We start from the raw sequence: 24,389 nt of genomic DNA, 5'->3' as shown, positions 1-24,389 counted from the left end.
AAAGTGTCAGACTGGATCTGCAGATTTTTCTTCAGCCTGACTCCTGAGCGCGGGTCGACTCCGCGTTCTTTGTTGGCATCGTGATCGCAGGAATGACTTTGTGGTATCTACTTAGACACTGGCCCTGTGCTCTGATGTCAGTTCTTTCTTTTTCCACACCAGCCAGTGCAGATCGGGAGAGAGCGGTACCCTTAGTCTTTTTTGACTAGAGTTTTTTCGACTTTTTGTTGACTTTTTTTTTTGAGTCATTTGATCCTGGTGCAAGGGATGTTACATCATCGAAGTAGCTTCAAACCTTGTGACTCCTGTCACGAGTTGATGACGGTTTTGGACCCACATCTCATGTGCCTCTGGTGCCTGGAGCGCAACTACGACCCGAAGTCATGCTCCGACTGCCGGGCCATGAGCCCGAAGTCTTCTCAGGAGTGGTCCCGAAAGCTTCTCAAGGCCCGTCAGTCAGCTCCGTGCCGCTTGAGGTCCCAGTCAAGAGCGAGGTCGCGAGATCGGTCGCGGAGTCACCACCATCACTCCTCTTGGAAGTCTTTGTCTTCAGGTTAGTTGAAGCTCAAAAAGATGGCGAAGAAGCACCGTCTCTCTTCGCCTTCTTCACCTCCATCGGCCGAAGTGACTCAGGATGCAGAAGGTAGTCATCCATCTCTGACCACTCAGCCTGTTGGGTCAACTTTGAGCCTCCCTCCCTTCCACGGAGCCAGGACTCCCCCTGCCCAACTTCGTAGGTTTTATGAATCCCTCCACTCCATCTTTGGGAAGCCCGACTCTGCCGGCGCGCTTTTGGTCCCCACTGACTGGCTGGGGGTTCAAGACCTTTGATGACGGCGGCTTCAGCTCCGATGCCACTGGGCCCCCAGGGATCCAGGTCTGTATCCGGATCGGCAACTGTTGACCTTATGACATCTCCTCTATTGCCGAATCCTTTGGTGACACCTCCTCCCCTTCCGACGCCGGATACGTCCCCAGCCGAGATCGGCCCGGCCGCCCCGTGACATGGATACAGAGCCAGACCGGCATTGACAGACGCTGGTACTGGTGCCGACCTGTACTTTTGTACCTCTGTTCTATCCTGGTGTTCCTTATTACCCTGAGCGGCAGCCAGAGGAGGACTGGGAGGGGTCTATTGACCCTCTAGCAGACCAGCTGGTATAGCTGGGCTGTAGAGAGGAACTGGATGAGGCCAGCGGTCCGGATACATCACCGATCTTGGTATGCTTTCTTCTCCTACCATGGCTATTGAGGAGGGAGGCTCCTATGCCTGTGGTGATGTGTAGGATGGGTGAGACCTTGTGCCTTGAGCTAACTACGGTGTCAGTCAGGACTAACCTAATTACTGAGGTGCTTCAACCAGCAGCAGCCACTTTAGAGCCCCTGCTGACGTTCAATGAGGCCCTCCCAGACATCCTTCTGGACACCTGGTCCTGTGGATAGGATGACTGTCACAGGGTGACCCCATTTTCCTCTCCCAACCCCCTACCCATGAGAGCTTGGTGGTCCAAGCCTCAACATCCAAAGGCACGTTCCCTACTGCTCCCCCAGATAGGGAATCGAAGAAGCTGGATCATCTTGGGAAGAAGATGTTTTCTTCCTCCAGCTTAGGACTGTGGTCAGTGAACACTGCATGTCTCTTGGACCGTTACTCCCACTCCGTGTGTTAAGCAGGTGCTGGCACAGTGCCCGGAGGACGGCCCGGGCTGTACTCTCCTGTGCAGTCGCAGAAGGGAGGGATGCGATGAAGTTCGCCATTCGCTGTTGGCTGGACACCGCTGACTCGCTAGGCAGGATGATTTCAATGTCGGTAGCCCTGAGGCGCTATGCCTGGCTGAGGTCCACTGGCTTCTCAGGCGATGTCCAATAGACTCTTTTGGAAATGCCCATTGATGGCCTTCGCATGTTTGGCGACAAGGCAGACAATGCACTCAAATGTATAAAAGGATTCTAGGGCTACGGGCAGATTCTTGAGCCTTGCTACTATCTCTCACCAAATGCAGTCTGCTTTTCGCTCCTTTCATGGATAAGGAAGGGGTGCCACGCGGCATCCTGCTCAAAGCCACAGGCCAGCACAAGCTGTCCAGCCTCTGTGGGCTTGGGTCTGGGGGCCAGTGGAGGGGTCAGTCCACCAGTGCCCCCTCTACAGCAACCTCCAAACCTTCCTTGTCCGACCTTTCAGGGCCACCAGTTGCCAGTGGGCGGCAGGATCCGCCATTACCTTCCCCACTGGCTCAACATCACGTCGTACAGGTGGCTTTTGCAGATAGTCCAAAGGGGCTCCTCCCTCCCCTTTGAGACTACCCCTCCCTCCATGTCACCTACACTCCATCGCATGTCAAAGGATCACCTGGCCCTTCTCCGTTAGGAAATTGCGGCTCTCTTGGCCAAGGGAGCCGTTGAGCGAGTCGTTGTGCGGAAGTAGGTCGTAGCTGCTACTCCCACTACTTTCTGGTGCCCAAGAAGGACAAAGCCTGCGTCCTAATCTAACACCTCAGGGACATCAACCACTTCCTCTGGAAGGAGAAGTTCAAAATGTTGACATTGGCTCAGATCTTGTCTACCCTCAACCCTGGAGAGTGGATGGTAGCATGGAAGCATTGGATTTGAAGGATGCTTCTTTCCACATCCCCGTCCTGCTGGCCCACAGGCATTACCTATGGTTCACGGTAGGCCATGAGCATTTTCAGTTCATTGTTCTCCCATTTGGCCCTACCAGCCCCCCTCAGGTGTTCACGAAAGTGATGGCGGGGGTCGCAGCTCATCTGCACAGATCAGGGCTTCCAGTCTTCCCCTATCTTGACGACTGCTTGTTGAAGGCGAGCTTGCCTCAGGCTGTTGTCACCCACCCCCAGACTACGGCGTGCTTCCTGCATTCGCTGGGGTTCAAAATCAACATGCCAAAGTCACAGCTGCGCTCTTCTTAGAAGCTCCTTTTCATTTGAGTAGTTCTGGACACAGGGCAGTTTTGGGCCTATCCTCCCGAACAGCGAGTTTGGGATATTTGGGCTATAAAACCGATGTTCCAGCCTCTATCCAGGATTTCGGTGAGAATGACCCTGAGGCTGCTGTGCCTCATGGCCTCCTGCATCCTGTTGGTGGAGCATGCCAGTTGGCATATCCGGTCTCTGCAGTGGGACCTGAAGTTCCAGTGGGTGCCGAATCATAGGAATCTTTCCTTTGTCATCCAGATCTTGGCGGGGCTACACACCAGTTGCAGTGGTGGCTTACAAACCAGGATTGGGTCAACGGCAGATCCCTCTCCCTTCCCCTACCAGAGTTCACAATGGTGATGGATGTGTCCCTCATGGGATGGGCCAGCCACATGGGAGAGGTGGACATCAGAGACCTCCAGTCTCCTGTGGAGTCCAGGCTCCACATCAACCTTCTGGATCTCCGGGTGGGGTTGTGGACCCTCTGTCAGCAGGCCCTTTGTCTCTGGAAGTGACTGGGACATCAGGGCATATCCTGGTGGTTCAACACCTGGCAGTTTCCCTTAACGTCAGGGCATACGAACTCACCCGCCAGTGCTTGATGGATCACAAATGACATCTTCACGCGGAGGTGGTGCAAGGTCTCTTTCAGCGGTGGAGAGAGCCTTGATTAGATCTTTTTGACACCGAAGAGAACGCGCAATGTCAGCTGTTCTGTGCATTGGAATTCCCAATGCTGTGCTTGCTATTCGACGCTTTTTGTTGCAAGTGGAGTTGCAGTCTTCTATTCGCCTTATCCGCCTATACCACTTCTGTCCAGAGTGCTGAAAAAGATCAAGCATGACCGGGCCCAAGTAATTCTTGTGGCTCCAGATTGGGCACGAAGAGTCTTGTATCCCAAGCTTTTGAACATGGCCATCGATCCTCCAATTAGACTGCCCCTTTGGGAGGATCTTCTGTCGCAGCAGCAGGGGACGCTCCTCCAGCCTAACATATCCATCCTCCACCTCCGTGCATGGAGATTGAGCGGCGGCAGTTGACAGCCTTCGACCTTCCTACAAGTCTGTAATGTTATCTTGGCAGCCAGGCACCCCTCTACTAAAATGATTTACGCCTGTAGATGGAACACATTTGTGGTATAATGCAAAGGCTGTGGATCCCCTTTTTGCCCCGTTTCTGAGGCTCTCCTCTTCTTGCTTTCTTTGGCCCAGCAGGGCTCAGCTCTGGGCACTCTCAAGGGCTATCTTTCAGCCATTTCAGCCTTTGTTCGCCTCCCTGATCAACCTTCTCTTATCAAGTCCCCTATTGTAAATCGCTTCCTGTAGAGCTTTAGCCACCTGTTTCCTCCTATTCCTTTCATAATGCCCCACTGGGGCCTAAACCTTGTTCTAACGTACCTTATGTGCACAGACTCTTGACCTTAAGAACTGCTTTTTTGGTGGCCATCACTGCTGCTCGCAGGGTGAGTGAGCTCCAGGCTCTTTCTTCAAAACCCCCTTTCCTTTCTGTTCATTCAGACAAGGTTGTCCTTCGAACTCTAACTTCTTTTCTTCCCAAAGTCGTTAACTCTTTCCATATAGGAGAGACCATCACTTTGCCCACCTTCTTCCCGCCCCCACATCCTTCTAAAGAGGAAAAGAGGCTCCATCGTCTGGATCCAAGATTTGGGCTCTCATTTTATCTAGATCGCACAAAATAATTCCGGGTGGATGATCAGCTCTTTGATGGCTATGTGGCCACCAAGAAAGGTTGGGGCGTGCAAAAACTAACCATCTCTTGATGGGTGGTTCTTTGCATTAAAACTTGTTATTCCTTGGCAAAAAAGGAACCTCCATTAGGGTTGCGAACCCATTCTATCAGGACGATGTCAGCCACTACTTCATTGGGACGTGCAGTCCCCCTTCATGACATCTGCCAAGAAGCCACATGGGCTTCATTGCACACGTTCAATAAATACTACTGCTTGGACAGCCAAGTTCAGGAGATGGCTTCTCTGGCCGCTCCGTTCTTCAGGACTTCAGGTGTGAACTTGGTTTGTAGACCCACCTCCGGGGTTGGTATTGCTGGGGTATCCATTCTAAGGTAAGAATCAATAACTAATAGTCTTTTTCAGATGAAGAAGTTACTTACCCCCGGTAACAATATATCTATAAGAGACATATTTGTTTGGAACATGCGTATCCTATACTCTTGTAATAAACAACTTTGGGCTGCCTAGTAGCACCATTGCCTATTTCCCATACATGTGATTCGGCAAAATAAACAACATTTATATTTTGTACATGAGAGCTCGTCTGTCATAGAAGAATGATGTGCAGGTGCACAAAGATCACAATATAAATGACACATATTAATGCAAAGATAATTCTTGACCTCCCTTGCATCTACTGCATAAGCTCATTGGCTCTAGTGCACACGCCTTCAACACCCTTTGTTAACCAGATCTTTCCAATGACCCACAAGGTCACACTGCAGTATCCAGGACATTTTACTTACTCAAAATGGGTACAGAACATGCTAATTATTAAAGAAAGTCTGATCCCCTCCTGAAGGTAGATTTTTATTTACTGCTAATCTGTTGCACAACTACTGAGCCATTGAACATAAAGCCGAAAGTCCTACTCAATTATATAACAAAAAGCAAAGTAAATTAAGCGGACCGTCTAAATTGTTGAGTTCTATTGACGCAATAAACTTGTGTATCTATCAATCAATCAATACACGTGTAAGCCTTGAATCTTTTCGCCTTGCTATCCCCTGAAAGTCAAAGCATGAAACAAAGGTAATTGGCAGTTTAGTGTCCTCCCAGTGGTGTCGGTTTCCTGTGGTTCCTAAGAAAACAGGCAGTGCTGGTGTAATTATTTTCATTAATCAAATAAATACAATTATTATTTTTTATTAGTCAATTAAAACCAAAAACATAAGATAATACACAGTACTGAACAATAAAAATAAGACATACAAAAACATCATAGGGCTACTTCAACCATAAAACCTCATGTTGATGGGCCTTTTCCTTCAGCTCTTCCTTTCAATTGTTATAAAAGTGCCCAATACAAAAAATAAAAAGTCTCACAACGGTTTGATCAAGCCGCAATGAATTTGTGATATTGCTAATTAACTTTTTCATTAAAAAAACACTATAGCTGTAGTGGGTGCTACACTAAGTAGACACTGGTTTTGAGTCAAGTGTAGTACCCAAGTATGAGACTGTACTTTAATAAAGGCCAAAGTGCAAGACAAAGTTACCAAGTTAAGCAAAATTATTGCCTTAACAAAACGAGGTAGGGATAATTTTATAGCACTGCCATTTATCATTCTCATAAAAACACTACTATGGGTGTTAAAGTGGTTGTGTGCAAATTCAAACAGTTCATTAAAAGGTCCATAAAACTGTCAAATGCTTCTCTTAATGACAGGCCCATTACCTGTTTCCATGAAGGTAAATTACCAGTCCTTAAATGGAGGTAGCCCTCATAATAGCCTGCTTTTTCCCCAGATTGTCCCAATGCCTCTCTACCTACATTCTCAAGCTCTACTTACATGTGTCCCATCTCTTCCAAGTGTGTTCCAAGTGTGTTCCGTCTGTGTCCTTCTCTCCTTTTTTAAATGATGCCTTCTGCTCACTCAGCTTCTTGTACCCTCAGTGCAGGTTGAGTCTGAAAGATTCTCTAGAACCTGGCAGTATATACTGTAAAATGACCATGGTTTCCCGGTCTTAGTTACAGATAGCTTCAGCTGTTTGTCGGCCAGGCCTATTGTTTCTAATACAACACAAAAAGATGATGAACAAAATTTTGAGCATTGTCAAACACTCCCCGGAGTTGCATATCTGAGTCCATTGTTTTATTGCTTACCTTACCAGCCCAGTTTGGACACAGCCATATGCAAATCAGTCTTGACACTGCTCCCCATGGGAACACTCCAGTCCAAACTGCCAGGCCAGGTCCTTCCTGGACCGCAAAAAAAGCATCCTGGAACCAGTTACGGGGTATCACCCCTCATCAGACAGGCTAGCTTCAATCCAGTGGTATAGCAAGCATGAGACCCACATCTGGGCATACCATTCCCACTTAAGGCAAATATAGTAACACAAAAAGATGATAGACAGAATGCTGAAACCAGCCCTAGGATGTTGGTTTACAGTCAAGGAGGACCTGGCCTGGCAGTTGGGCAGGACTGTCATGCCATGCTCGCAACCGCTGCATCCAAGTGTACTGCGTTGCCGGCTGAGTCGCCACGCTGTTTGGATTTGTCCAGCCCTGCAGAGAATATGCCTGAGCCCGATGCCACAACACACCAACCTGCAAAATCATAGGCCAGCCCACCTGATATTTACCTGACATCCCCTTAGACTCACCAACCTTATATATTTTGGCCGTTAGCGCCTTGGAGAGGGATTATGGCATGCTAACTGCGGCTACAAGCTCTTGATAGCCATGTAATTGCTGGAGTAGGCTGCCTTATCTGTAAATCTCAAAATCCCCCTCCACTAACTGCCACCGTGCCCTGCCCCCTTGAGAAGCTTGAGGGGATAGGGTGTATGGCGGGACAGTAATTCAGTGTTGGGGGCTAGGAGGGTACAGGGGAAGCAGCAAGGAGTTGCAGCAAGAAATCACAGGCAAGGATATTGGAGGAAAAGAGGGGTTGTCAGAAATCAATCTTGCTGAGAAGGAAGTACAGAGGCTTGTGGAGGCTGTGGTAGCATCAAGGCAGAGGGGGAGGTAAGCCTTTTTGCATTGGAAGTATTTTTCTGCTTAAAAGCAAACGGCCCGACTTAAGTTGCAGTTGATTAACTGTTGCCTAGTCACTTAAAGGCAAAATGTCACAGCGTAAAGTGAAGGCAGTCGAGGGGCTATGGACTAAAGAGGGTGCCGAAAGACACTTCAGTGAAATGGCCCCCTCCCCCAAGAGGAAGTGAACAAAGCAAATCTGTGGGGAGTACTGTTAAGTAAAAAAGGCTTCCCGTATAATAAGGGAGGAACATTTAACAGGGACCCTGGGGTACCCCATGGAGGAAGTGAGTGTGATGCACTGGCACAATCTCTAAAAGAATTTGTGGAGAAATACTTTAAAAGGAAACCTGATGTTTGTGACCATGCCACACTGCTGGAAAAGCCACTAAGTGGTGACCAGACAGAGGGTGAGAGGAATGTAACAAGTGACTCCATCATTCTGGACTCAGGGGTAAATGGGTAAAAATTTGTGGGGGGATTTTCTTTTATTGAAACCAAGGATATCTTCGTCATCTCTCCCCCTTTGTGGTAAACAACTTCATTGAGGACAGTGAGGCCCTGCGCCAAGTAGTGGAGGAGGGAATGGGGGGTAGGCAGAAGAACCTGTTGAAAAAGGCAGTAAGTGATATCCCAGAGTTGCTCCCTACCCCCCTAGTTGGCTCACAGTCCTCCTTTGGCATAGATATAACAACAACCCTGGCTTTATCTTTATTAAAGGTGATGTTTTTAATGCAGAAAACACTTCAGGCAATATTGAAAGCTGTGACAGAGAATAATGAGCTGAGGAAGTCTACAGGAAATTACCGAGGAACTAAAATAGATTAATAATTGCATGCCCACTCCAATGCATCCAGTGCCAGAGAAAAGAGACCAGGAGGTATCTATTTTGGCCAAAATTAGCGAGTTTAAGAACTCACAAACAGCCAGCCCCCCAACGGTATATACTTCAAAGTGCCCTATGGTGGTGATAAAGAGGGGGCAAAGGGTATATAGCTAAGGCTTCCTGTTTTCCGTTTTAACTGATTTTTACGGATAAATACAGACAGAAACATTGTGTTTTGTGTCTGCATTTATTTTTAAAAGTATACAGAAAATCGTGCTCCTTTTAAGTGACTCTCCATGCTGTCTTTGATGAATTATAGGCCAGCAGCTGAGCCTATGGACAGCATGGGAAATGAAAAAACAGGATGAAATGTATTAAAATAACAGCATATGTCAACATACGTTTATGATATATTGCTAGTATTTGCCAGTGGATGTCTTTGTATGTAATATTTGACAGCTTAAATAGCTAAAACATGACAGACATCAAATTAGAGCGCTCATCTATCAGTTAAATAAATATGGAAATGTACAGTTTTTTTAACTTCATTTATACTCAAAACATAAAACAAATATGGATAAATACAGATAAAATGCCCCAAAAAATGTATGGATAAATACAGACGGAAATGTTAAGAAAATAAAAACCATCAAAGCCCTAATATGTGTCTCATCCCAGAAAATTTGGAAAACTAACAAAGAAGAGAAAAGAGCTGGAAAAAAAGGTGTGGAGAAAGGGTAGTGTAGGACCCCAGGCAAAGAGACTGGACAGAAGAGTGAAATGAGAAATAGAAAGAGGGTAAGTGGGACCGAGAGAATACCAAGCAGCAGGGTTACCCAGTCAGTCGGGAAGCATGCAAGCCTGAAGGTATGTGAAAGAAAGTGGGAGGGGACCCTGATACTGAAAGAGAGAAAGGAAGAGTGTAGGGTGTGGTATCTGGGAGAAACAAAAGGAGCGAGTCCAAGCTAAAACAACCTGAGTGGAGCTGATGCTTAATGTTGTTTACAGCCCCCAGAAGCGAGAAGCTTAGAGAAGGATATAATAGAAGGGATAGTCTATGGGTATGCTTGGAACCCTGGGGAACAGGAACAGGTAGGAAGCGTCAGAGGAACGTAAAACCTCTGAACTGCTTGCTTTGTTACAATATATAGAAAAGGAGGTCCGAGTTACAAATCAATTAGTACATAAAGTAAGTTCTGTATTACGCCATACAGACAGACACCACAAGTTAATTGTACCAAAAGTAACTGAATAATTCTAGAAAAGGAAATATGCAGTTTACAAATTTCAACTTTGCATTTATTTATGCAATGATTTACTTGCGTATTTTTTCAACATATTGAGTCACATATATTCAACAGCATTATGTAATTATGAATTCATTACATTTCAAGTGCTCTCAGTGAGGAAGGGAAGGGAAGTGTGAGAGTTGTGAGGGACTGGGTAAAGGTGGTGTGACTGTTTAAGAACATTGCGTCATAATCAAAAAACGCCTTTACAATCAAAGTAGTATGAGAGTTCCCAAGTTACATCAAACATAGGTTAAAACAATTCTTTTCTTTGAATCCTATGGTGTGTTAGGTTGGCGTAGTCTACGTTTTGACCCCCATGTACACTAAAGGGTTATTCATGCCTCATGTTGGGGTCTTCGTCAGGACAGTTAAAGGAGAGAGCATCAAAGGACAGTAGATATCTGTGCTATCCTTGAATGGGCCTGTGCGCGCTTCTGGAAGTTTTGGACAGAATTCCTCATTGGAAAATGGACATCACCGTGTCAAGTGTGGTTTCAAAAAATAATTTCTTGGGTTCAATGCGCAGCGTGCGCCATTCTCTTCGGCGTGCAACCGCCGCCATCAGTGCTCGCAGCTACCTCGATGCACCTGCGGATGCTCATTTGTAAAACAGATATTGGTGAGAGCTGAGAAAGAATAAGGGAAGGAGGGTATAAGATTGGCATAGATGGATAAGTTGGAAAGAGAAGGGTGGATCCTCAGTAACCCAAAGGCCCTGACCTGTTATACTGGGCTATGTCCAGACCGAGTACATTACTGCCCAGCAGGGGTTCAAAACAGAAGAACATTTACTGATAGAAGTGAGGACGGACTATGTGTAACCATAGCAAGTTCCGCCAAAGAACAGATGTTGAGGAACCGATTTGAACTCCTACTTGATTTAGGATTAAGTTTTGAGGATAATAGCTGGGGGGAGAGGAGTGATCTGGATTAGGGGTAGAGGTCTTCGCACAGCTTGTTGGTATTAACCTGGAACATAGGGGGATACAGGAAACACTTAGCCCATGGCAGCTTTAAGGAGATATTGAGAAGTTCTAAAAATGATGTGCTACCAGGAGCCTTGGCTGTGTAAAGTACCCAATCCAGTGGATGGCTTTTTAGGGCTTTCAAAAAAATGCTATGCGTTTGGGCCTTGCCGGCCCTCAGGCGGATTGATCACCTTAGTGTCTAACAAAACAGCCAATAAATTCACCACTTTGAAAGTCAAAAGTCAATGGCTACTGGCCAGTCAGATAGAGCTCTACAGTAGTCCTTGGGGAAAAAGAAAAATAGATGTGGTTAATATATACATCCAACCATGGACTACAGTAGACTACAAAGCCCAGATGAAACTGTTGGAACAAGATATTGATTCAATTGGTACAGTAAAGGCAAATCAGACCCATCTTCCAGTGACAACCTTGGGCCAGATGTATCAAGCAGTTTTACCCATTCTGTGTCTATGGGAAAATGTGTTCATACATCTGGCCCAAGATGTATAAGGAGTTGCTAGCTGCTGGCTGTTTTCCCTAAATTAGGTGGTAGCACACAAGATGAATCCCTTGTAAAATGTCTAGGGTTCATAGGGCTGTTTTGTGTCAACAGATGGGTAGATACACACCACCCTGCAAGACAGACCTTCCAAGTAGGCAATCAGGTTTGTCTAGTTGATTATGTCTTTATAAATACTTGCCACTTCTCCGAGGTAGAGGGATTTGACTCGTTGCAAATAGAGGCCAGTGATCACTTGCCCTTATAGGTAACACTTGTAGTAGAGTAAAGCGACAGAGTCGCCCCACTGCAAGTAGAATATCCTCAACGTATGACTACCTGTATAACAGAGGCCCATTTGAAACTGCTCAGTGACTTGATGGTAGAATACATGTTACTCAGCATTTATGAAGATCTGACTACTGTTTTAATATGGTATGACCAGGTGGAGGAGTAGGTGGCAACGTGTTTGAGGGTAAAACTCAAAGCAGGGCCTGTGACTATGGAACGTGAATACTTCCAGGGGACAAGAGAAATGGTTAGTTTAATAAAGTGTAGGAACCCAAAATTAAGGGTACTAAGGGTACTAAAATTGGAAATATTACTTAGGAAGAGGCATGTTCAGGGAACAACGCCTTGCAAAACTCGAGTATAAAAATAGACTAAGGGAAAAGAAATTGAAGCTTCCAAGCAAAAATGGCAAACTATGCTTTTTGGATCTCGCCTTCCCAGCTCGCATGCGCTGCAAGGCAAAAAGACCTTTTCCCGTCGCTTTGGCTTTTCAGCCAAGCACATGCACACGTTCCATTACCTTCAATGGCAACACGTGCATGTCAGGAGATTCACTCGCGGGAGCGCGTGTCACCATCTGGCAGAAATTATCGCTCCCGCAAGTGAATCGCGCCCGCCCCCCTCCTCTCTCCCCCCTCCCTTGTTCGGTTCCTGCCTCTGCTGACTCCGATCCTTCACCATAATTACCCCATTGAGGGTCGCTCTTTCTTCTGTTGCCGTTGAGTAAAGGACAGTTAATTGCTTTTAAGGAAAGCAGCATTTTCCGCATGTGGAAAGTTTTAAGCACCGACCGCAGCCTGCCATTTATTGAGCACTTTTTGGGACGCCCCCATCCCCAGCTCCGAGCCCTCACACACCAAGCACAATGCAGGGTCTCCTCAAATGTGCATTTCTTCTGGGATTGTTCTTAAAAAAATAAGCAGGCATCCAGAATGCAGGGTCTCTCTTGGTTAAACTCAGCTCATGAAAACAATTGATAGTTTCCCTGGATTTGGTGTGATTGAATAATGCTTAAAGTACATCAGAGTGCTTCTAGTGAGATGGGCAGCCTTGGTTAGAAAAAGTAGAGCGTGCGCCTGGCATGCCCTGCTCTGTTTCTTTCTTTCCATTCAGCGAACAGTGCAGCACTTAGAGGGCAGAACTATTGATTCGGGGAAGGAGCAGAGACTTTTTATTGGCATTCCAAACAACACAATAAAGAGACATGTTCTTTTGCGGGGAACGTTTTGCAGCAGAACTATATCAAGTGTAGTCTGCGGCAGCGCCTCCCCATGGAGGAGGCGGGACGCACAGTGAGGCACCTAGATGAGAGCAGCATGTTTTAGTAGATGTCTGACAGCCCGCGCGGGCCCACCGGACATTTGTCATTCTGTTTCCTCTGCTCCGCAAGCCATGGTGGAGTCGGTAAACAACCTCCTGCAGCCGCAGGCCTTGAGCGCGTGGAGGGACCTGATGACCAGCGACCAGCTGCAGGCCGCCACCACGCTGCTCAACACCTTGGAGGAAGGGGCCTTTGTGCTGGAGTACAGCCTTCTGAAGACGGACATAGTCCGGGAGAACACCGACAACCTCCGGGAGTACCACTTCCGTCCCCTTATAGAGTCACACAGCATGACGGAGGGCACAAGCACACTCCTGCCCGGCAAAACTTAAACTGCACATTTTCTGTCGAACCGAAAACCAGCAGCTTTGTCGTTTTTGTGCAAAATCCATATTGTGTAGGTAGCAATAGCTTTTATTGGTCCCACAAATGAAGCAAAACGTTTTTTGGGGGGGTCTAAAGAATGTTATCCAACCTCTTCCAAGTAGAATTCTTCCTTAAAGCACTACAGCTGAATGAGTTGATTAAGTGAAACCCTCAACACATTCTTTGACTCACTTATGCAGTGATCAGCTAACACATGCACACTGCAATTATGTTGTCATCAGGCCACTGCTGGGACAGCACTCAACACTTAGGCTGTCCGACTAGCATATGGAAAGTCATGCCATGATCACGAGATCTCTTGAAGTTTGACCAACAGAGTCCACCTGCTGAGTTGATTGCCTGGACAAAAACATTTCATGTGTTCGTGATTTGCGCAACCATCCTAATGTATGTCCAAAAAGGTCGTGCTGTAATCATGATTTCTACAGGTGATGTTTTGGGGGGTAATGCATAAGAAGGTGGTCTAGCTGGCCACACTGCCTTAAAGTGCAGAAGACTTGTGCCACCAATTAAATCTTTTGTTTTTGAATGCTGCTATCATTACCACTGCACTAGACAGAGGTTTCAAATGTGTACACAAAGTCTATATTGTTGAACTGCTGCTCCCTCATTAATTTTGCCTCCAATAATTTCGTAAGTAGTGGGCAGTTTGTTTTTTGTGATGTCCCCTAGTGTTACCCCTTCTTAGTTCTCGTTTGTAAGGCATTATTCCTCATCTGACTATTCATGTATGTCCCTCCTTCTTCCTGATTTTTCCCTTCTGCTTATCACCCTTCTAAAATGTCTTGCCTTTCTTCTCTCTCTGTCCATTCAAAACGTGGCCATTCATTCCTTTCTCTCAACCCGTGCACTACTGACTCAACTTCTCGTCCGCTCACATCATTCATCTCTTGTTCCACTGATTCTTTCTTACACTTTTAAGCACCTGCAGCACCGTTCCCTTCTTTGACTTTTAATATTTTCTTTACCTTTTATTTCTTTAATCTTATAAACACGTTATCTCTTCTAAGACGTCTTCCACTGGTACCTTCGTGTTTTTTTTTAATTTTGCACCAAGAAGTGCGAACGTTCCACGGGTTAGGGGGTGCAATACATGTCTTCCCCAGGGTGCTGAAAGCTATGCTACCCTGCTGAGTAGGTGCATTGTTTTTAGAATCTGGTGGGGACTGTTTGATGAACAGGGAATCCAAAGAAGTCTCCTCCCTCTTGAGCAACATATTCTGCATGATATCAAAAGTTCAATTGGCATAAGATCTAAGCACGTATGAAAAAGGATTATCAAATTAATCAGGTGTTCATTTTTCAGAGTTAAGCACTTTTTCGCCAATAGATGTTGTGGCAGCCAGGATTCGAAGAAAATAAACCCATTTCCGATAGAATTACAAAAGAGACATATTCAGTCAACAAGTCTTCTAAAATAATGTTTTGCAGAGTGCAGTGTTTTGGTTATAGACATTTTCTTTAAATTATGAAGCGGTGGTCAAAGAGTGCCAGGGCCTACCAGGGATGAGCACTGATGAAACAAAAAAGATGACATTGAACCAGGCCCTGCATTTCCCTTGTCGTCTGCTCTTTGCCACTAGACTTCCTGTCACATATGCCAGCAGCATTTCAATGTCACTGTAAGTTCCCTTTGGGAAATTGTGACACATGGATGAAGCATACAGTGGATACTGTTTGCCATTGTTGTCCCAGATCCTACAATACAATTTCATTTTAGTTCAATAACCAGTATATCTACTTTCTGCAGTTATTTCCCCAAGGGTATGTCCAGCAAGCAGTCAAGCCACCACTTACGTTTAAATATAATTTTTCAAGTGTTTTATATCTTATGCATAAGGGTATGGTGTTACATAAAGTTTCATTACATAGCCTGTTGAGTGATGGTTTTATTATTATTTGTCTTCGATTACTATATTTATCAACTTGACAAACGCAGGATTCGATGTATTAGGCTGTGTACTTGGTCAATGCATAAATTAAAGATTTGTTTATTTTTCTATTTCATTTATAAAGCGCAAACAAACCACCCCCGAGACGATCTCTCAGCGCTATTGCATGATAATATAGGTCAGCAAATACCAGAGGATTTAGAAGAGAAAGGTTTTGAGAAATGTATTTAATAAGGCTAAGTCAAAACTGGATCGTATATGCAGGAGTGTCCTGTTCCAATGGTAGGGGGACAGATATGAAAATGATGTACCCCCATAGCTGGCCAAACATATGCGGCGAGGTCATAGTAATGATTGCCCACCGGACCTATGGTTGTGCGCTGTTACATAAATCTGTAGCTTATTACACAGACCGAGGTGGCATTTCCATAAAGGACTTGTGTACTAGGCAGAGTAGTTTGAAGAGGGAACACTTTTTTATTGGTAGCCAATGCAAAGATTTGAGTGTGGGCTCCGATGGGGAGCCGGGGGCAGATTACAAACCAAGTGGGCAGTCATGTTTTGTATGACTGGAAGATTGGCTAAAAGAGCTTAATTCGCTGCAACCATAAAGGTGTTTCTATAGTCCAGGCGACTTACAAGAAGTTATACACACAAAAATAGGTACTCTAAAATTGTAGTTATTTAAATTATGTTACTGTGTCTCTAATAGCACTACTCAATAGGAGTGCTAGGCATGTCAACAATTGTGAAGGGCTGTCCTCACACACCACTAGGTGTCATGCTTCATTGTAGGCAGCCCTCGCTCTCTAAAACAAGCATTGGCATAGCCAATAGGTCTCGCCTTTGGGAATGTATACGTGTTTAGTTATCCAGCACAATATCCTTGGTGCAACAACATCAACTGTCGCATGGTTAAACACGTATAAGGTCAGAAGGCGAGACCTATTGGCTATGCCAATGCTTGTTATTCTTTATATCAATGACTGAGCAAGTCATTGGTACCACTCACTTCTGATTTCCCTAGTATCAATGGTAAAAGACTCCCTGCCCTATTGCATGCCGACGATGCAGTCTTAATGGCACGCACACCAAATGCTCTACATGTTCTGGTGCGTGGCTTTGTTAATTGTATAGCTAGTTTGGACCTATGTACTGATTCTAAGAAATCATTTTTAATGACTTGTGGGACAAAAAAGTACTGTAATAATACTATTGTTTTAGACACAGAAAGTTTACAGAGCACTTGCACTTTTCCCTACTTATTTTATTTATTTATGTATTTTAAAGGTTTTATATAGCACTGGCTAGACCCGGAGGTATCGGAGCGCTTTACATGAGCATCAGATCATGGTTACAGGTTACATCATTCAAAGGTTACACAGTTATTAGAGCATGGCAACATAGTTACTTGTAAGGTAGAGATAAACAATAAGCACAAATTCGTAAGGGGAAAAGCAGGCAGGGGAAAAGTTCAGGGGAGGGGGAAGGAGCTGGGGAAGTAGACAGGTAATGAAGGCGGGAAAGAGGAGGGGAGGGTGAAGGACACCGTATGGAAAGAGCAGGGGAAGGGCGACGGGGACACACACCGGTAGACAAGTCAAAGCAACGTCCAAAGTCCAGTAAGCTGTGATCCCAGGGGAAGTGGTATGGGGGTTGTGGGAGGCTCCCTTTACGCAGTGGACTCTCTCAGAGGGGTCTGTGAGACTCCAAGGCCTACATACTGGATCCTTCTCCAAAAAGGGGAGAGGGAGTGCTTTGACAAGGGGTGCCATACCATACCTCAGCTGTGAGTGGCTCCCTTGGCGCAGTGGACTCTCTCAGCTGGTTCGCTGAGACTCCAGAGTATAAATAGGGGATCTTTACCCAACAAGGGTAGAAGGAATGCTTATTAAAAGGGCACAAAGGACAGGGGGTAGGCAGATTAGCAAGCAAGATGAGAGATTCAGTGGAGAGGGGATAGGAGCTAGGGAGGTAGACAAAGAGAGAAAGAGTACTAAATGGGAACAAATTTAATTAATGAGTTATTATATAGCACTGGCTAGACCCGAAATCACCAGAGCGCCTTACATGAGGAACAATAATGTTGCAATTTACATCAGTTAAAAGTTACATAAGTATCAAGAAAAGCATTTAAAGAACATAGGGGACAAGGTGAATGGAGCATGGAAGGGTAAGGAGATGGGGTAAAGGGGTAGGAGGAAGATAGGACGTAGAGACAAGGGGAAATTCTGCCCAAGGTCCGGCTGGGTAGATGACAGCAGGGGGGGGGGGGGGAGTACACAACCCATCTCCTCTTTAGCTATATGGTAGCTCCACTGGGCATCTGCCAAATCGCTAGGTCTCTACAGTCTGGGGTAAGTTCCACAGGTTCCAAGTCATGATGTGTAGGCAGGTTAGGGGATAGGTTCAAGGTCTGGTCAATGTCCAATTGTTGTCCCAAGGAAATAAAACAACGTGTAGGGGGCCACTATGGAAGCCATCTTGGAGTCAGGCATGGGACTGTACTGTACACTGGTACACTGGTGGCCATCCTAAGTTCAGGCCTCTGGCACTTAAAGTCAATATCCAGGACAGCGGATGCCAGAGAATAACAAATCCAGCTTGGTTTTTGCAGCAAATGGTTTGTGGGCTGACCCAGTGGCGCACAATAGAAAAACGTTTTCTAAAGCCATTAATAACATACTTAGCCTCCCTCAACCCAGAAAAACAGAGGTAATGTTGGCCATTATCAAAATTCTTAAACTACAATGCATCCCCACCGCTACTTATGGGGCAGAAGTTTAGAGTTTCAGACAGTGTGATAGCATCCAGGGGGAAGAAAACAGATTTTGTCGCAAACTGCTAGGTGCTCCTATTTGTTCATCACAGTATGCTTTCACAGCGAACTGAAACTGCCCTATATTGAAGATTACATTAAGGCCCACCCGCTACATTTTGGCTCTCGGTCTGGAAGAATCTTGCAGCACAACTATCTAGGGATATAATAACAGACAGTTTTAATTGTGACAAGGGATGGGAAATACCCTGGCTTGCTGCTGCCGACAGGAAGAGCTTGATTAGTGTGAATCATGAGCGTATACTTTTAAATCCTAATGATTCAGAGGGTATATGTAAAAAAAACTACAGAAGGCCCTATATGCACTTTATATTAAAGCCAGATATGAAACAGAAGTACAGAAATCCTCTGTCGCTTGAAATATGATGATTGAGAATACCTCCCACTTACTATCTAACTATCTTTTAAAACCCATTGGCCCTTGGCCTGCTCTTTCGATTAAGGATTGACACAATTACATTTCTGCTTTGTTTCCCTATGGGGCACAATTCTAATTGTGATTATTTGCCATGCCCTTGCAATGAACAATGTAACGAATCAATGTTATTTTTTTATTATTATTTTGAAAATTTTATTTAAAATATACTAAATGGTTTTTGATGCCATTTTTTAAGACTTTACCTTCAATTGACTATAAGACAGCCTTTAGGAAGATTATTATTTTGGAAGACGAAGAGCTAACCTTTTGTGTAGGTTCTTTTTTTTTAAAGCTGCAGTATATGCTCGTAATTCAATGTGCACCCTCTGAAGCCTGTATTTGTTAATTTTACAATTTATACTGTATTTTTAACATTTTTATATTGCATTTTTAAGCTGTATTGTAATATTGATGGATTTGTTCGATGTTTCACTATTCAACTGTTCCCCCTCTTATCTGATCTGGGTATCATTGTCACATGTTAATATTTTAACCTTGTGCTTTTCTGGATATATAAATTTGTATCCGAATAAAGATGGATCTGAATAGGTGCACATAACATTAGGATGTTTTGGCAGCTGGTGCTTGATGGGAACATGCAAGGGAAATGAAGTGGTAAGTAGGAGAAGATGATTGGATCAACCATCTGAGTAATCTAGTAACAATGTAGATGAGAACTGGAAGAAAACTGCTAAGGTTGGTGTGGATATTAAGTCACACTTTTCCTTCCGGAAGATAAACGAAACCATCCAGCCTCTAAATTATCCAAAGCAGTGAGCCCAAATAACCTACCAGCAGTTATAATAAAAAAGAATGTGGTCTGGTGGGCAAGCCTTTTTATGTCACCTTCCAAAAAGCTTTGACGTCTGGGTGTTATCCTGAGAGTTAGAAAGGGGCAATATTTAGGCCAATATATAAGAAGGATGACTCTATATAGACAAAGAATTATCGCCTAATAAGTCTAATTGATTTGGAGTTGAAAGTATTTTCTAAAGTATAGCTAGATCTATGGAAGTGCTAGAGAGAGCAAAACAATGTAATCCCGACAGAGCAAGGAGACGTCAAGGAAGGGCATTCAACAATAGATAACTGCCTTAGAATATTTTGCTGCTTTCTTGATTTGTAGGCCGCATTTGATTTGGTTGATCATAAACTACTGTGGGATATGCTAGGGCAGCTCAATATCAACAAGGCATTGCTCTCACTAATTCAAGAATTGCACAGCCAGAACTGGGCTCAAGTGATCTATAGATACTTGTGGGACCTTATCAAAGAGAATCCAGATAAGGAATGGCCTACGGCAGGGCTGTCTCCTGACCCCTTATTGTTCTCTCTATTGTTGTCCAACCTACTGAATGCACTACACAGAGTAAGGGGTTTATGCCCGAAAACGGGCTGGCCGCATATCTTTTGCCTATTATATGCCGACAATCGGGTAATAGTGGACAAGACAGAATTGGGTATAAAAGGAAACTGGATAGTTTCCATGATTATTATTAAGGAACAAACCTAATGCAAATTCGGAGAAAACTGAAGTAATGGGGCTGGGGAAAGGAAAGGGGGCTTTTAATTGGCGCTTTGGTTTAGCTACAGTTGATGTTGTGGACAAACATGCATATCTGGGTATGTGGTTTGTTACCAAGTTAAACTAGTGAAACCATATGAAAGCATTACAATTAAAAGCATTATCCTCTGCCTGGGCCTAAAACAGTTTGGTCGGAAGTATGGAGGGCTGTCCCTAAGCCCAATGCTGTCAGACTTTAATGCAATGGTTTGGCCACAATTTGAGTATGCTGTGAAAGTTTTAACCTTAGGTGGTAAATTGGATTGTAATCTTGAGGAGGATAAATGTGTAAAACAGCTCCTCGCACTCCCGCCCTCAACTATGATCCAGGCTATAAGGATAGAATGCACTCTTACTGCATGGAGATGTAAAGGGCTGCAAGCTATGTTGCATTTTTGGCAAGAAATGAATGGGGAGGGTAATTTTAAAATATCATACCTCTGTAAACTGGAGATTGAAAAAGTGAGCTGAATATGGCTCTTCAAGTTAAATACACGCAAGGGAAGCTTTGTGTATAATTGTCATTAATGCCAGATCTGTGAAGGATGGGGCAATCGGTCCCCAAGCAGGGATCACACGCAATTGTAAATATCAGCACGAGAGAGGAGGACCTGTTCTATTTGGGGAGCAAACCATCCTCCCAGTTTTTGGTTAAAGGGTGGATCAATGATGAAGTGTTCCCTTATATCGAAGCCCTGCCAAGACCTGAGCTAAGGAATGCTGTGCTAAGATTTAGAGTTGGACTAAAACCATGTTATGCAGATATGAAGGCAAAAGCAGCAATCAGAGATGAGCAGGGCTTATGTACGTGTGGACAGACAGTAAAATGTAGTGGGTTACACATACTATTGGATTATCTATGGTTTATAGACAAACTGAAAGTGGTTTTAAAGCTTGTTTTGTTATTATTTATAAGATTACTAATCGGGATCAAGCTGATAAATTAGTTTTTTAAATGCTGTATGTGCAATAGGGAGATTTTTATGTGCAATATGGAAGTCCCAAAAAGGGTCACTAGATAAACTGCAAGGGTTTAGGGGGTGGCATGAGATCTTTTGGAAACTGAACTGCTGTTCAATTCTGCACGCCCAATTTAGAAGTGCCTTTTTAACTATTTTCTTCTATATCAGGAATGTATTAGGATGTATGTATTGATGTATTTAAGATAATGTTCATAGACCAAGGTCTATTTTTGAACCTTGAACAGTCCCATTATTTGTTCCAAAATGCTTTATTCAATCATCACTTCCTTCTTAACATATTTTCTCCTCCTTTATAAGCTGGTTGTGAACACAGGCTTACCAGTGCTGAAGGCTCAATAGCAAGCCCAAACTGGCCTGAAAAGTACCCTAGCCGCAAAGAGTGTACCTGGGATATATCTGCAACTCCTGGTCATCGTGTTAAAATAGTAAGTATCCCTCTTTTTAAAGTACCACTTTGTGAACTTCCAAATATGTTCTTGTGTTTAGTTTTCTTTAAAAAAAAAAGGTTGACTTCAGTCTCATTAAGCAAAAATGCCTGAGATATGTACTTTGTATACCTTTATTGCTTGCTCTGCTGGGTATCAGTTAAGGTCTTCAACTTTAGGGTAAATCTAATGTAATTTTACAATTGAAATGATTGTTCTTTCAGTAACCTCCTTTTTTAGGTAGAGCATTCGAGACTTCTTGTATATACTTTAGTATATACTTATATGTGTATGTACTTTGTGGACTCTGGAGATCAGACCTAGGACTTGTCTGCTTCTGCTTAGGGACTTTTTCTTCTGTTCAACTACCTCTATTTAACTGTCTTAATAGAAAATGACCAGTAGAGGACAGTAAAGTACCAGAATTTCTTTCTGCTTGCTCAACATCCTCTATTTAACTGTGTTGATAGAAAACGACCAGTAGAGGTCAGTAAAATACCAGAATTGCTTTCTACTGAGGGACTTTCTTTTTTTAATTTTTCTGGTAACTGCCTCTATTTAACTCTCTTGATTGAAAACGACCATCAGAGGTCAGTAAAATAACAGAATCACTTCATTATTCTCTAGACTCCAGTCCATAGAAATTGTCTTCCACAAGCACCCGTAGACAATCTTTTTTTCAAATCTTATATTTTCAGTGATATGACTTCCGAAGGCCCTGATTTTATATTAAAAATACAACTTTGGACTATACAATTTCCTGCTGAAGGGCAATCTTTCTCTCTATGTGTTCCCATACCTGGCCTGTCATGCAGTTTGGTGCTCACTTTCACTGTTAAAGAACAGTAGATGTTTCAGCACCCAGGCTAATGTACTGCATAGCTAAATGCATATAAGGTCCCAACGGTGAGACGGATTGCATTGCAAATGCTTGTTTATTTTGAACCTGATCTAAGGAATCTCTTCCAGAATTAGTTGACATCCCATTCCCTATTTGAAAAGAAATATAAGAAAATAATAGAATATTTGCTTCCAATGTACAACTCAGACTTTTGGACCTGAAGTGTGTCTGGAAAACAACGATAGTCATAGTTTACAAGGACTATTCATATCCATAATTCTCATTCATGGGGACTATTGCAGCAGATGGAAATGTCCTCATATGTGAATCCGATGCAAACATACAAATGTTCGTTTGAGTTTAAAAACAAAAACATTCTTCTTAATTTTCTATGAGGAAACCCTTTACCCAGCAACACCATTCATTTTTTGGGGGTGTGCCCGCAACAGTTTCATCCTGAAATCACACTTGTGCCTAACATTTTTTAAATGGAACCACGCAGGAAAGCCCACAACCCCACTACTACAAATACATCTGTTAGTGTTAGAATTCCACCATAGTAGTGCAATATCAGCATTTAGCAGTGCACTTAGCTCATGGAAAATTCCCATGCACAAATAAACAAAACAAATCTATGTGCCTACGAACTTAATGTAGGAGTAAATTAAAGTATGCATATATATTTACTTTATTTTGAAGTATTCCTTATTGCCGTTTTCAAAAACACATTGATAAAGACTAGAACAATTAACCAACCTTTACATGCCAAAATTCACAGCACAAAGGGCTCAAACCTGAAAATATACTACACAACAAAATGCAGTATTATCAAAGATCTGAAGAGAATAATGTAAAGTTCAAAACCATTTACAACAGTCAGAAAAATACAACCCAATCCCCTATATCAAGGACATTGTCAAATAGCATCCTCCGGAGTATTATTTATTCAGTCAAAACAGAGGAGGAGCAGTAAACATAGCAATATCGCTGACAGAAACATCAACTCGACATAGTTGACATTTTGCTACCAGATAGAAATCGCAGTCACTTGTGACTGCGATTTGGCCTTTGGACATCGGAAATGGCCATTTAGCATTTCTTAACGGGCCAAAATAGTGATTTTTGTCCGTTAAGAAATGCTAAATAACTTCATACATCTGGCCCTACGAAGATAACTATTGGCATTTGTTAGACCTGGCACCATGGAGTGGGTCTCCCTTCCATTTTTGTTGTTGCCTCATGCGTTTTTGCTGGTGTTAGATGCTTTGGGCAATGTGCCACTGCTGTCCAGTGCCACAGTGCAAGTGCTACCTATTGTAAATTGATGTATGCATTAGTAATTCCATGATTGACTGATTTGGTGTACTGGTCAGACCCTAGTATAGTGCACTGAGTGTGCCCAGGGCCTGTAACCAAATGCTGCTAGTGGGCTTGCAGCACTGGTTGTGCCACACACAGAAGCAGCCTGTAAAAGTGTGACTCAGGTCTGCCATTGCAGAGCCTGTGTGCAGTCTGGCACTGCCATGCTGACTGGGCAAGTGCACCCACTTGCCAGTCCAGAAACCTTCCCTTTTCTTCATATCAGACACCCCTATGGTAGGCCCAAGGGCAGGGCGCATTGTAAGTATAAGGTAGGGCATGCCCTGGTGTCTGTGGCATGTCCTAATAGTGAATTACAGCCATTTTAGTTTTTCACTATTGCAAGGCTACCTGTTCTCCATAGGCCAGAATGGGCAGTTAGATTATTACATCTTATAATCCTAACTGATTCTGGGAACATGGTAGAAATTCGAATTTAGTATGCCTGGACTCAGAATGATAAAATACATATTTTAGTGAAGTTGGTTTTTAACATTCTGTGTTTGAAAATACCACTTTTAGAAAGTAGGTATTTTCTTGTCTAACAATCGAAGCCTGCCTCTGCTAGGTTGTGTATTTCTTGTCTTGAGTTTGAGTGACAGGGATGGGGGATTCCAGGAGATGAGTCAGCCCAGTGGTGAATAGAGAGATCTGCATCTAGATGGCAGGGAGGAGTTGCACCTGGACCTGAATAGGGCTGTTCCCTACCCTCCACAATGCTGGCTCCACCTCCTGTGGTGCGTCTGATGTCTCTGCCCTGCACTGTGAAAGAAGAGAAGGAGTCATGTTAAAAGTGTGCTCCAGGGCTGTGCCTT

General features: G+C 44.0%; 1 protein-coding gene across 1 annotated transcript in view; it reads left to right on the top strand.

The window, feature by feature from the left end:
• The window catches only part of TLL2 (tolloid like 2), a 2,097,051-nt gene that overhangs the window by 1,934,073 nt on the left and 138,589 nt on the right, over nucleotides 1–24,389 (top strand). Inside the window, exon 18 of the mRNA XM_086922321.1 lies at nucleotides 21,247–21,374. Within this exon, the coding sequence (XP_086778447.1) occupies nucleotides 21,247–21,374 (128 nt within the window). The remainder of the gene's footprint in view (nucleotides 1–21,246; nucleotides 21,375–24,389) is intronic.

Source organism: Lissotriton vulgaris, chromosome 5 (genome assembly GCF_964263255.1).
Source record: "Lissotriton vulgaris chromosome 5, aLisVul1.2, whole genome shotgun sequence".
In the NCBI taxonomy this organism is placed as follows: domain Eukaryota; kingdom Metazoa; phylum Chordata; class Amphibia; order Caudata; family Salamandridae; genus Lissotriton; species Lissotriton vulgaris.
The sequence above is the reverse complement of the archived record's forward strand: the minus strand, read 5'-3'. Positions and strand labels throughout refer to the sequence as shown.